Source organism: Triticum aestivum, chromosome 5B (assembly GCF_018294505.1).
Source record: "Triticum aestivum cultivar Chinese Spring chromosome 5B, IWGSC CS RefSeq v2.1, whole genome shotgun sequence".
In the NCBI taxonomy this organism is placed as follows: Eukaryota; Viridiplantae; Streptophyta; class Magnoliopsida; order Poales; family Poaceae; genus Triticum; species Triticum aestivum.
This window is the reverse complement of record NC_057807.1, coordinates 70,217,929-70,232,146: the sequence shown is the minus strand read 5'-3', so window position 1 is coordinate 70,232,146 and position 14,218 is coordinate 70,217,929. Positions and strand designations below refer to the sequence as shown.

General features: G+C 45.6%; 2 protein-coding genes across 2 annotated transcripts in view; one reads left to right on the top strand and one right to left on the bottom strand.

Moving 5' to 3' along the window:
• Window positions 1-3,524: 3,524 nt before the first annotated feature.
• On the top strand, window positions 3,525-7,544 carry LOC123110456 (11-beta-hydroxysteroid dehydrogenase A). The gene is made up of 6 exons (XM_044530976.1): window positions 3,525-3,854; window positions 5,415-5,607; window positions 6,173-6,258; window positions 6,406-6,537; window positions 6,698-6,859; window positions 6,953-7,544. The coding sequence occupies exons 1-6, from the start codon at window positions 3,657-3,659 to the stop codon at window positions 7,232-7,234; spliced, it is 1,053 nt and encodes a 350-aa protein (XP_044386911.1). The 5' UTR covers window positions 3,525-3,656; the 3' UTR covers window positions 7,235-7,544.
• A 272-nt stretch (window positions 7,545-7,816) lies between these two features.
• LOC123110455 (protein ROOT HAIR DEFECTIVE 3 homolog 1) overlaps window positions 7,817-14,218 on the bottom strand; it is a 28,160-nt gene continuing 21,758 nt past the window's right edge. Inside the window, exons 11-22 of the mRNA XM_044530975.1 lie at window positions 12,512-12,580; window positions 12,351-12,442; window positions 11,543-11,621; window positions 11,302-11,467; window positions 10,456-10,580; window positions 10,060-10,322; window positions 9,886-9,982; window positions 9,642-9,800; window positions 9,449-9,553; window positions 9,013-9,107; window positions 8,829-8,925; window positions 7,817-8,382 (exon numbers count right to left, since the gene is read on the bottom strand). Coding sequence (XP_044386910.1) covers window positions 8,023-8,382; window positions 8,829-8,925; window positions 9,013-9,107; window positions 9,449-9,553; window positions 9,642-9,800; window positions 9,886-9,982; window positions 10,060-10,322; window positions 10,456-10,580; window positions 11,302-11,467; window positions 11,543-11,621; window positions 12,351-12,442; window positions 12,512-12,580 — 1,707 coding nt within the window. The 3' untranslated portion in view covers window positions 7,817-8,022. The remainder of the gene's footprint in view (window positions 8,383-8,828; window positions 8,926-9,012; window positions 9,108-9,448; window positions 9,554-9,641; window positions 9,801-9,885; window positions 9,983-10,059; window positions 10,323-10,455; window positions 10,581-11,301; window positions 11,468-11,542; window positions 11,622-12,350; window positions 12,443-12,511; window positions 12,581-14,218) is intronic.

Here is a 14,218-nt window from a genome sequence, read left to right as displayed (position 1 = left end):
CTGTTGGTATTGCCGTGTTGGGGGTGAGAGCTACGGCCACCAAAGTGTTGGTGGATCCATCCAACTGACGGGAACGCCAGTCTATTCATCATCTAACTGACGGGAACGTCGATCATTCATCTAACTGACGGCAACGTCAATCTGCAACCGGAGTAGTAGTTGGAGTATAATACTACGTACATATACAGGACTACTGTATGAGCGTATGACGTCCTAGTGACAAAATACTTACTACTACAAGCCATGGGGTCAACGCCGGCATTTGTTGCCGCCAGGCTCTCGGCACCATTAATTATCCACGCGGCCACTTAATCCCCTGTATACTTTTCGGCACCGTTCCAACGAACTCGTTGCCAGATTTAATAAATCTCATGGCCTCATATGGGCTGGGCAAGGTGTAGACACTGTTTGACTTTGACTAGCATGGGACACGACGCCAGTAGACAGACGTGTCCACCTTATTTTGGCCCGGCCGGCCCCGGTAGACGTTGCGACTGTGACAGCGATGTGTTCATTTCCATGACAAAATGAGTTATTTACAATGGTGTCTGATGAGAGGACTATACACTTCAAATAGTCCTACAAAACCTCCAAAGAAAACAAGTACTCACGGGAATAGAAAGATTTTTCATTGCATCACTGTTACTGAAAGTACAGTACTACTCCCTCCGTTCCCAAATAATTGTCTTTCTAGACATCTCAAATAAACTACAACATACGGATGTATGTAGACATGTTTTAGAGTGTAGATTCACTCATTTTGCTCCGTATGTAGTAACTTGTTGAAATATCTAGAAAGACAATTATTTAGGAACGGAGGGAGTAGCAGACTAGATTTAGCCAGTTTTTCCCGTGTCCACGTACAGCCCGTTCACGGCTCCATATAAGGGTCCGTGTACGTGGCGTGTGCCACGTACGTGGTTTTGCCAACTTTTCCATGGCGCGCGTCCACTTCCGTCCACGACGGCCGTCGGCCACTTTTTTCACGTGTCCACGTACAGCCCGTTCACGGCTCCGTGTAAGGGTCCGTGTACGTGGCGTGTGCCACGTACATGGTTTTGCCCATTTTTCCATGGCGCGCGTCCACTTCCGTCCACGACGGGTGTCGGCCAGTTTTTTCCCGTGTACACGTACAGCCCGTCCACGGGTCCGTGTAAGGGTCCGTGTACGTGGCGTGTGCCACGTACGTGGTTTTGCCCACTTTTTCATGGCGCGCGTCCACTTCCGTTCACGACGGTCGTCGGCCACTTTTTTCACGTGTCCACGTACAGCCCGTTCACGGCTCCGTGTGAGGGTCCGTGTACGTGGCGTGTGCGACGTATGTGGTTTTCCCATTTTTCCATGGCGCGCGTCCACTTCCGTCCACGACGGCCGTCAGCCACTTTTTTCCCGTGCATGTTTAATCCTAATCTAGGTTGTGCACTACTACGTCTCCAAGGTCCAAGCTAGCAGATACTATTAATTTGCATGGTTGGCTTTGCTTCCAAGGGGAAGCCAACCCCTCGACGGACAAGCCCACCGGTATTAAACTTTGGCCATCACCTCACGTCCCGCTCCTCCCCTGCTGCCCATCACCTCACTACACCACCAATCTGGACAGTGACACATGATTAGGGCTCCTTTGATCCAACGGGAACTTATACTATGTTTTCTTGGAAAGATTTAATTAGATCGTCCTTAGAAATGCTTCCTATATTTTTTCTTATATAGGCTCCATTTGTTTTCGAAGGGAAGACATACCTCCGGCTCAAAGTACAAAGTTTGACCAAGTTTCTAGGAAAAAATATCAATAAATATAATACCAAATTAGTATCGTCAAATCCATAATAAAATAAGATTTATATTATTTTTGGTATCATAGTTGTTGGTGGTTTCTCATATAAACTATGCACCATTTGACTTGATCCAAAAGTTATATGCATCTCTTTTGAGAATGGAGAAAGTACGATTGAAATACTCGGGAGAAATTTGTACGGGTTGATATGTGCACTCTATTCTGAACAAGAATAATATTCATTGGCTCAAACCTCTGGGCACTTTTTTTTTTGCATCAAGCACTCTTTGCCTTGATTTCCTAATTTCAAGATGACATGTTACTGCAATTCTATTTTCTTTTCAAACACATGAACACAGCAGCACTATACGGTATTTCCGCAAAAAAAGAAAACCACTATACGGTAGCTAGACAACTCGCTTATGAGACCACAGCACAATTAAATGAAAGGAACATGGTGATCATGGCGTAGAGAGACCCGGAAAACGGGGGTGAGGGCACGGAGAGTGGCGACATGTTTCATCAGTGATTATAGCTACAGTACCAATTGTGTGTAACTAATTATCAGCGCATTTACGGTGTTACCTATAACCTGATTTTCCCCCCTGATACAAAGACACACAATTCTGTTATGCGTATTGGAAAATGGAAATTAACTTTCGCTCTCAGGCACCAATGCTCCTGGTGCCAAAAATATTTTCCACTTTTTTTTGTTGAAACAAGACAAAATATTTTTCATTTTCATTGATTAAGAAAGAAGGTTTTAGACAAATTTCCGCGAAACGAGGTACAAAGGACTACTCTCACGACATTACATTACTCAAGCGCGTGGCACTAACAAGTGACAAGGGCCCAGAGCCGAGCCTCCTCATTTATCCTCGCGAAGACGATCGTCGCTGTGACAACGGAGTTAGAGAAGACCCTAGCATTGCTCTCTTTTCAAAATCTCCCAGGACACAAGCATGAACAAGGAGGCGTGGGCATTTCTCTGGTTTCCATGAACAATCACATTTTTGTCCACCAATATCGAGTTGAAGCCTCAATTCGCCAGCTCCTCACCACATCAACATGTAGGTCAATCCACATAGCAATCTCGGTCCAGACCCGTTGGGGGAACCTGCACTGGAAGAGAATGTGCATGAAGTCTCCTGCAGTTGCTTGCAAAGCAGGCAAAGGTTACAGTTCTGCCACCCACGGCATTGCAAAAGATCAGCCCTCCACACTCTATGTTTGAATTATGAACCAAGCAAAACATTTGCATTTCGATGGCGCTCACCTCTTCCACTTTTTTTAGGCTTGTCGAAAATCACCAAAAGAATTGACACATGTGTAGTAGTCTACATGTTTGTTGAACTAATAATTTTTTATAAAATAATTCTGACGGATATTGCATGTCCCGATATAAGCCAGGTCGGTTCTGTACAAGTTTAAATCAGCCTTTTCGACCCCTGCTGCTTTATATTTTTGTATTTTGAAACTTTCTGCATGCATGATTTTTTACTATTACTATAAATTTCGAAAATTATTTTCATGCACTAGGAGCACTAGTGCTTGAGTGCCAAAAGGCTGCTTTAACATTTTTTTAAAATGTTTAGATGGAAAATATATATTTTAATACTACTAATACATTTTCTTTTTGGGTTGAATACTGCATTTCTATGGGCCTGTACCCCCACCCACTCATCAATTCCCTCTCAACCCCTCAACTCCACACACGGGCACATAGGCGGCCGGAGCCATAAATAAATAGACACCGGCCACGAGCTCCCCATCTCCACCACCAGTCCACCACCACCTGAGCTACAGCCACCCAACATCTTCTTCTCCGGCAGGCAGGGCAGCGGAAAGGAGGAGAGCCGCCATTGGCGAAGCTTGGGAAAGCATGGCGAGACAAGCCCTGACGAACGGGTTCCTCAGCGGCTTCATGCACGTGGGGCTGGCGCTGGTGCTCCTCGCCTACCTCCCCGTCGCCTTCCTCTGCCGCCTCGTCTACAGGCTGCTGATTAGGCCCTTCGCCGCCGGCGAGGACCTCCGCGGCAAGGTCGTGCTCATCACCGGCGCCTCCTCCGGCATCGGCGAGGTCAGTAAAGCCTGCCTCCCCCTAGGCTCTTGTACGTAGTACTCCTACAGTCGTTCTCGACTTCCCGTTGCGCAGGTCATTCATGGCTTGGGTTCCACCCATGCAGTAAGATCTAAACCCATCCGTCAGTGTTTGACCATTCCCTGCATGTGCGTGCATGCGTACATATGTACGCGGTACATATGTCATATGTACGTGTTGGTTTGTACTCGCCACCCTTTTACAGTTTGGCTGCTGCAACTATCTCGACCGAAAATTATAGGTTAATTGTTTCTGTTCCATACTTCCATTGCTGGCACACCCCTTGTCAAATTATTGGTGGTTCAGATTAATTGGAGTTTTTTTTTAAGTTTGCGGGTAGTTTTTTTTTTCTAAAATTTTGAAGTCTGGTTCTCTTTCGCGTTGGTTTGCTTATTTGTTCTGTAATAGGTACCACGTGAGAGTGATTTGACGATGATAGCTCGTAGAGACTTTGTTCTGGCCCTTTGGGACCCCATTTAGATTTCATGTACACTTAGAGGAACGCTGGTTAGCAGCAGGCATGATCACCGATTTATTTTTATCATTCTGAAAATGTTGTTCGAACATCTCTCTTATGGAACGTTGTGCCGTAGCGAAAATAGCGTTTCTCTGTGGCGGTCTGGCCCACGGTTTCCATAATCCACTACCACGTGTGAACATCTTCTCCAGCGGCTTTCCTCTTTTCGGATAGCGACATTCAAAACCCGAATATTTTAGCAAACATTAAATTGCACGCCATATTAGTAGTAAAACACAAACTGAATAAAAAACCACTCATAGGATAGATAAACAAAGAAGAATTGTTATACGTGCGCAGAAGCTGCAGGAAGAATATAAGGAGAGGGGAATGATACAGGAACAACAAACGGGTGATAGGAGTATATATATACCACCTTGAAGGCTTGAAAGCTTCCGGTAGCTTGCGTAGTACCAGGAGTACAGTACCAAGATAGTACTAGTATCAATTGCTGATGCAGTGAGTAATTCCCTGGCCGGGCAGGGCAGCGCAGTAGTATTGAATTCTCACCGTCCACCCCATAAATCCTCGAGCATGGGCACCAGTCCTGCCCGTCGCATCAGAGGGTGCTTGGATACAAGGGACTATTTTTAGTCTGACTAAAAATAGTCTCTTTAGAGGCTAAAGTTCCAAGCACCCCTGACTAAAGAGAGGCTAGGACTAGTCTTGAGGCTAAAATCTTTTAGTCATGGGAAACCTACTAAAATATGTATTAGCTCTCTCTCTCCTCATTTAATTCCTCTCCTTAGTTCTGGATTGGAGGGTTTGGAGGATAATAAATGCTCAATGACTAGATTTTAGTCTCTTTAGTATTTGGATCCAAGCATGGGTGAGACTAGCAAGTTTTAGTCCCACTACTTTTAGTCATGGGACTAAAACGTATCCAAGCATGCTCTCGTGCCGCTGCATGTGGCTCTGCAGTCACCGGCCGGAGTAAATATAAAGGAGAGCCTCACTCAATTATAAGGCGGTGGTCATGAATGAATTCTTTACAAATTTTGGTTTGTGATTTGGATGTGCAGCACCTGGCTTACGAGTACGCGAGGAAAGGCGCGTGCGTGGCGCTGGTGGCCCGGACGGAGATCGCGCTGCGCGCCGTGGCCAAGACGGCGCGGGAGCTGGGCGCGCCGGACACGCTGGTGGTGCCGGCGGACATCACCAACGTGGAGGAGGCCAAGCGGGCCGTCGAGGAGACCCTCGCCCACTTCGGCAAATGTAAGTACTACTCCACGATCAGCCCGGCCTGTTAATCTCAGCGTACGGCACCTGACAGCAAGCTCTCAGATAACGACGGAGTACGAATATATATACATGCATTACTATGGTTATTATTATACTATTATTATTGGGATTGCCTAGAATTCATCTAGATGAGATATACACGCACATCTTATAGCATCACTTCCAATGGCCATAAAGGTGAATGAGACATAACTAGAACTCAGTTAAATGAGTTCTAGCAAAACCAATTATTATTAGTTAAAGCAAATCACTTTCCAGAGCAGTGATGCATGTGAGGTTGTCCATGTCCAGTCCGGCTGATAGGAATGTACCCCAGCTACTTACGGTTGTTTGCACCGATCAGGTGTTGAGTGAGTGAGTGCGTGGTCGTAGTCGGTTCAGCTTGCTAATTCATGTCCGTCCGTCCGAGTACTTTACTTACTAAGATGAACGAACCGCACGGAGCATATATAATGGCTAGCAAAAAATGGCACTACTCCAGTGAGTTTCACTTCAGCTGCTAATAGTTCCTGCCTCGCTGGATTCTGCATGCATGCAGTGAATCACCTGGTGGCTAACGCGGGCGTGTGGTCCAGCTGCTTCTTCGAGGAGATCACCAACGTATCCGCCTTCCAGAACGTCATGGTAAGCAACCACCCCATTCACTTGAGAAACAAACAACACAAAATCCACGGTTAATTTCCTCATTAGCTACCTTGTAAACAAGTTTATTTATACCAAGTAATCATGTTCTTAATTTCTCCACCATACGTACCACGTACGTGTACGCAGGATCTCAACTTCTGGGGCGCGGTGTACCCGACCTACTTCGCGCTGCCCTACCTGAAGGCCAGCCGCGGCAACATCGTGGTCACCGCCTCCGTGGCCGGCAGGGTCCCGGTGGCGCGGATGAGCTTCTACAACGTACGTAAACGCAACGTAACCCCAGATTTGAATTGAATTACCGCAATAAATTCGGGATCGGCAGCTCACCGAACATCTCTTTATCGATCGCTGCGTACGTGTCACATGAGAAGGAATTAACGCTCCGGTCGGTGGATGGATGTACTCCATTGCATTGCAGGCGAGCAAGGCCGCGGTGATCCGGTTCTACGAGACGCTGCGGGCGGAGCTGGGCCCGCACGTCCGCGTCACCATCCTCATGCCGGGCTACGTCGTCTCCAACCTCACCATGGGCAAGGGCGTCCAGAAGGACGGCAACGTCGGCTTCGACGAGGCCCGCGACGTACGCACACACCCCAACCATTACATTCATAGCATGATCGATAGGTTAGCTTATTATTGATGATGGATGGGCCGGCCGGTGACGGGATTGCAGATAAACGTGGGGCCGCTGCCGGTGGGGAAGACGGAGACGCTGGCGGAGGTGGTGGTGGCGAGCGTGCGGCGGGGCGACAGCTACGTGACGTGGCCCGGGTGGTACTGGCCGTTCCACATGGTGATGTGCGCCGCGCCGGAGCTCGTCGACTGGTTCTCCAGGGCCTTCTACGTCTCCAAGTCAAGCGACAAGGACGGCGACACGCTCAGCAAGAAGATCCTCATGGCCGTCGGCGGCAACAAGTTCTACCCCAAGAACATCCGCTCCTCCCAGCCCCAATAAGCCATCACCCGAATCCCGATCGACACTAAGCCAGCCATGCATGCGCGCATGCACCAAATGTATGCTTGGTTGGCTTGGCACCAAAGTATAGCAGTGGCCAGTGGTGTGCATGCATAGCACTCTCGTTTTTTCTTCTTTTTTCTTTCTTTCAGTGTGATGTGATCGTGATGTGAGTCCATACGATGTGAGATCTGTTGTATTGGTGGTACACAACACATGCGGTGTTGCAAAGAGGGGTGCCTCCTCTAAATGACCGTCTGTTGTTGCTTATACTGACGAAAAAGCATGAGAGAGACAGGTTGTTCGTGGATGACTGCTTCTCCCGGTCACCATAATTTGTGTCTATACAATGGTACGTACCGGCGATGGCCAACTCGGTAGCTTTACTGTGCTGACATGCCTTCCCAAGTCCCTTGAGAAACCTGGTTCTCACAAGCATTAATTAATATCAAGGCATATGTCATGAAAAAAGAATGGGCGTTTTCCTTCAAAAAAGTAAAGAATTGACATCAGGACTACGGCAAAAATATGGTTCAGAATCTTGTCACTGGAGTCTGGGCATGCCCTACGTGTCAACGCAAGTAGCTTCCTCTATGCTTGTATATATAGTTCTATACACGCTGATGAAATGTCATATGGTGTCCACTCTACAGATTATAACCTTCCTTACAAAATTGCAAGAGAGAGAAAGGGTGCTACATTATTCTCTCCGGGTATATATATACTCGCCAAGATCGTTTGCTATATGCATTCAGTCGGGGGAAGAAGACGCTCAGACCCCCCCGGGATCACACTATGGAGTAAGCACTGCTGGACTCGTTGTCAGGCTCTACTGCTCGTCTTGGTTTCTGCTCCTCTGCCACCTTGCGGGGTGACGCCTTGGGTGACGGCGGCGAGGAGTGTGACGGGGACGATACCGATCTGCGCACCGGGCTCGGCGGCGTGTGTAGCCTCCGCAGCTCGCTCATCGAGCTTTTGGGGCTCAGGAGTAGCGGGGGTGGCGGTTGCTGTGCCTCCGGAGCTTCTGCTGCCGGAGGGCGGTGCTGCTGCCCTTGTTGTTGCGGCGGCTGCTGATCAGTTGCGACTTTGTTTAGAAGATTCTGCAGAGTGGGTAGTAGTTTTGCTGAAACAGATAGGATCCCGGGAACCTGCAGAGTAACATCAATTTAATCTATGTGTTCATGAAGATGAAGAGGATTCAGTTCAATTTGTCACAAGCTTATTTCAGAATAAACAGAGTTAAAGCTAACCAATAGGTCTCTTCTGTCCTCCTAAAATGGGCTATTCAATGTTAGGAACAACTGATTTTAGGAGCATAGAAACCCATGCCTCGTAATTTTTACTTGTTCTATAAAGTACTCTAGCTCAATAGACAATGCAATTTTCTGGTCTCTAAACTCGTGCTTCCTCCACAATATGTTGCTTTCTGATGAAACATAACCAGTCATCAAAAGATGTATAGTGAGTACGAAATTAATAGACATTCTGTGCATTTTTTCAACACACCTTCTGCACAGATGATTTCACGATAGCATTGTACAACAAGAAAAATACTACTACTACATTCCATTTTAACAAATGTTCAACATCTTACCATTCCATTTTGGAATTCTCTGCCAATATCTAGCTGCACTGCTAAAGCTCTGACAAGTAAATAACCCACAAATAGCAAGAACATGTATATGGGATTCCTGCACAGCAGAACAAGAATGACAGCACCATGTTAATAGTTTTTAGTTTGTGTAAGAAACCCCTGCACATACTATTGAGTTAAGTACCTCAGAAGCATCATGATCTCATCAAAACCAAGAACCGCCATAGCAACCAGCGCCCAAGGAGGAGGCAGTCTGCCATTACTGCGCCTGTGAGCTTGCTGGAGTGAGATAAAAAAAAGTTCAAGTCAAAGACAATACAATTGGAATCTATTTCACCCGCTAGAAAATATAAGGCATCATCAGAAAATAAAAATCGAATCCAGCCTGACAATCATAAATGATCCAGTTTATGGAGGGGGAGCAATAATTCCTTCAAACAGAAGGATTCTCTAATGCAACTATAGAGGTACTCTAAAGCTCTTCTAAATGCAAAGGCATCACACCTGCCATAGTTCCTCAAAAGAGTTATTCTACAGAAATAAATAATTGGCTAGCACAGTATCTCTGAATATTAAATACACTACAAGAGACCAAAACTATGTATTAAATAAATTCAAACCTGCGTTGATACTGCTTGTGTAATGGTGAACTCAGTTTCTGATTGGAACTGCTTCCACACTGACTTGCACTGAGCTGGAGTAATAAGCGTATGCTTTGGATGAACCTGTTTCAGTTGTTTGGTAAAGTGATGGATTCTCGGTATAAGCAATTCCACTTTTTGCTGCATGAATAACAAATAAACACTAAACTACCTCTTCCCAGCTAGTTGAAGCAAGCGGGTCACCGGAAGAAGCACTTGAACTCTTTGACGCAACAGAACCATCTAGAAGTGTGGTAATCAGAATGTTTTCAATCCTATCTGGCTTGTCATCCCAGCGAATGACGGCTAATACAGACAGAAGTTTGAGAGCCTGCAATGTAAGTGTAACAGCACTTAACAATAAAACAAAGGGATATATTGTTTGTCATCATGTTAGAAAGGCGAGAATCCTGTACAGCAGATCGAGCCTCCTTTGCTATTGCACGAACATCTTCCTTTCCTGTCCAGGTCCTTGGCATTGAGTCCTTGTCATGACTAAACACCACTGTGAACCTGGCAATAACAAGGAACTTTATCAGAAGGTTATAATATTGATTGGTACATGGAACAAGCAATAAGTATTTCTGTACCTTTCCTTCATATGCATCAAAATTTTGCTAGCTTCTTCTTTAGCCTTATTTTCCACAATGCTTTGACCATAATCCCTTAATTTTGACACCATTTCTTCTGAGAATTCGCTTCCCATTTCAAACCCAGAAAGGGCTTTAAAAACCTCTGGCAGGATGGCCTGTGTCTCACGTTTATAGAGGCTTTCTATTGATGACCAAGTTGTTTGGCCGGCGGCATCAAAAAGAGATTCCACAGGTTCAACAAGTGCTTTTCTTAGTTTCTCCTGAAAGTATACATAACTTAAATTATGACCACGAGGTAACCAAATGCTATAGCAAGTGCCAAAAATATGCAGAAGCGAAGTATGTGCAGAGAAACTAATAAAAAAAAACCTTCTCTAGGTTTCCATACTTAACCTTAGCATGATTTGTTAGTTCTGTTAGCTTGCTTTCACGAACTGAAAGTGCATGGTCTTCAATATCACGCCGAACTTTCTCTAGGATTTTAGAGTAGTCCCAATCCGCCTGCTTGATTACAGAATCTAGAATATGAAGACTTGTCAGATTGCAGTTTCGGTATGAAGGGGCTGGTATTCCAAAGAAACAGACAAAGTTGCCTTCCCAAATTGCATATCTTACAGGCACATGAAGTAGATAGGACAGACCCGGTGCATAAAAGCTCCCACACAAGGTGGGGTCTGGGGAGGGATTATAGGAACCTAGTCTTACCCCTGCAAAGTGCAATGCAGAGAGGCTGGTTCGAACCCAGGACCTCTTGGCACAAGTGGGGAGGACTTCCCCACTGTGCCAGGCCTGCCCTCAGGCACATGAAGTAGATACAGGGATAAAAATGTAATACCAGAACAATAAGGTACACTGGCTCTAGACAAACCCAATGTACTTGGACTTCAAGCATCACACTACTTCAATACAGGGAGCATATGATGGCTTGGAAGTTAGATTTATGGGAATCTCAGGATTGCTGGGAATCCTAACCGCAGAAACGAGATAGCAATAAGAATGTGGTGGGAATATCAGATAACTTCCTATTTCAAAGGGAATGCAAAACTCCTAAATCCCAGAAACTTGTTCCTCCCATAATCTAATATTGCTAACTACTCTAGGTTCTTATTGGATTACCCTCTGATTCCAGGGAAGCCAAGTGACATTCTAGTTATCAATCCCCATCAATGTAGTCCTTGAATAAATTCTACATCATTAGGAAAATAATATTTGTACAAATTATCAAGCGTGCAAATTTACCTGCGCACCCTTGATTAAATTCACTGAGAGAGGATTCAGTAGTTTCTCGAACAGATGCTGCGAAACCTTTACCACTCTCAAGAGATTGATTAAGGCCGGTTTTAAATTTTTCAAGAGCCTTGGTACGTAGATGACTCAAATTTTTCTGGAATGCAGGCTGGACAAGCTGCAAAGAATATGGGACAAAATAAGTGAAATGAAGGGGAAGGCGTAACAATGCCTATGTACAATAGCACCTTACATTCAGTATTCTAGATTCCAGCAGTTGCCGTTTGGCCTTCCTAACAGCTTCATCAAAATAGACAGCTTCTTTGTCATACCTGACAAATAATGATGCACCTTAGTTTTATTCGTCAACATTAGTTTCCGTTTTTTTAGATAAAAATCAACATCAGTTTCCTGTTATCACAAAATATAGGGAATTCACAAAGGCCAAGATAGACAGTCAAATAACAACTTCTAGATTCAATGCCAGTACTTCGGTGATTGGATCACAGAGACGAGAAAGACACCAGCAATTTTATATGCAATTTAAAAAAAAGGAGGCAGAGTAAGAAATGTATATTCTGTAATAATCTTGAAACAGTAGATCACCAATTTTTTCAGTGTTCAGTACCAAAGTATGTGCCCTAAATAGTGATAAAGTGTCTCATTTTTGCGACATTGTATGGTTCGGTGGCAGAGTTTTTAGATCTAGTAGAGATGAATTGTTGCTTCAGGGGTGGTTGCTTTGATTCAGAAAATGTTGTATTTTTCTCCGTTTTCTGAGCCAAACTCTGTCTTGTCAGTTGAATGAAATGAAAGGGGCCCCTTAACTAAAAAAACAGAGGCAAACCAATATTATTTCTTATATAAATATCCCAGTACTCACATTAACCATATGTCAAGAGTGCTGGAAATTTTAGAGATTTTCTTTGCGAAGTGCAACATGTTTATCAATCTACTGGTAGATGCATAGAACATACAATGAACTTTGTGCGGTCGCAAGGACCGAGAATCATGTTGAACAAACCACCAGGATGAACAACTAAAATAACACGCAGGCTTACTCTTCCATGTGGACCTCCACAATAGATCCAAGTTTTTTCCCAAAACCGAGTACTGAACCAGCCTGTACATCATTCTCCAAATCTAGCCATTCCTAAAGATCACAAACATATTAGCGAAAGCGAAACATCCATGAGTATTAAATGATAAGTGAAGTTCTTACAGCATCCGAGGTTAGGCAGCCAAACCTCTCATTTGCAATTTCATCACAGCGAACAGTAGCAACCATTACCTTGCATGATGAAGCAAATGGAATAAATCAACAAGTAGCAAGTTTGGGTCGTTTCTTCTGTTGGTGGTGCTTCACCTCAGCATAACGTAGGTTCGTAATCACAGCAAACAATTATAACTGATGATGTTTGACATGTTCCGTTTCAACTGTTGACAAATACCTAGTCTGCCGCTGAATGAGTCCTACTCCTGTTCTATGGGGTCTGCAAGGCATCTATCTATGTGCTCACACAACTAGCGCATGTAATTCTCTCTCCCTACACAAAATATGACTATCATGGTACCAGATTAATCCCAGATCCTGCCATGGCTCCCAAGTAGGGCCCGTCGCGGCCACAGCCATCTCTGCCCTTTCACGCCCTGCAACCCACCTCCTTCCCGCTGCTCTTCTCCCTCTCTCCTTTCAGTTTCGCGGCGTGAACAGGTCATTACCGTCGTGCTCGACCTCCACACTAGGCCATACTCCACATGGAAAGAAGCTCATGGAGCTCCTCGTGTCCAGCTACAACGTCGGCGATCACATCAACACCGATGCGGAGCTGCAGCTCGCCGACAACATATGTGATGAGGACATCCCTACCACTGTTACACCCACAACCCCTGCCGCTCACATGTTCAACTTAGAGCAAGACAAAGACAAGTCACTAGAGCTCACGCACACCAATTAAATTATCAGGTACTTCCATTTCTCGGAACTAATTGTAATGTTCACGAGAATATGATACTGCCTAAACTACATATGTTTGTATTGCTCAGGAATGAAGGGACTAGCATGGACAATGGGACGAGCATTAGAGCATGATCAAGCATAGAGATGAAGGAGAGTGCTTGGGGAAAGACAATGAAGCCTCAAGTGGAGATTTAAGAACTAGGAGCTACCATGATGACACATGAAAACATGGATGAGATATACAAGATGAGACTTCATATTTTCGTTCATAGCTGATGTAAGGGATCGAGGACAGGGCACACCATACACTCCAGGCTGGTGCAGCTGGTCGAGCACCGAGGATGCCAGGAGCATCGCAAAGGGAGCGTCGTGTCAAATGGCATGTGCCATGCCTGAACCATGCCAGCCCAGGGGCAAGGACCTGCTTTCTATGGAGATGGATCGGGGCACCAAATCCACTGTGGATGATGGAGCGCTTGCGCTTAGTTCGACGAGGGTGGGCTTGGCAAGCCATAGGAATTGTGCCCGCCATGGCTTGGCATGGGTGTGGAGGAAACACCATGTGTGCTAGACGACGGGAAGCCAGCAGCCAACGAGCCACATATAGAGAGCAACGCCAACTTGGACGTCAACCCGTTGGAGGAGCATGTTCTACACGTCGACGAAAGAAATCTGCGGTGTCTTTGTCTGGATGATCTTCTCCAACATCTGATGATGCTGGTGCTGGTCGCCGATGAGAACAAGGACGAGGAATCGAAGATTGATGCGCCAATGTCGTGCCGTGTGTCGGCGATGGACTTGAGGTGAGCGCAATAGCCCTTGGTGCCTTGCACATGCTGGTACAACTTTGACGTTAGATGAAGCATACGGGTGCTCTTGTTGTTAAGGGAGACGGACTCAACTACAACCCATGTCTGGCGCGTGGACTTGGAAGTGTCCATGACCATGGTGACCAACTCCGCAGAGATG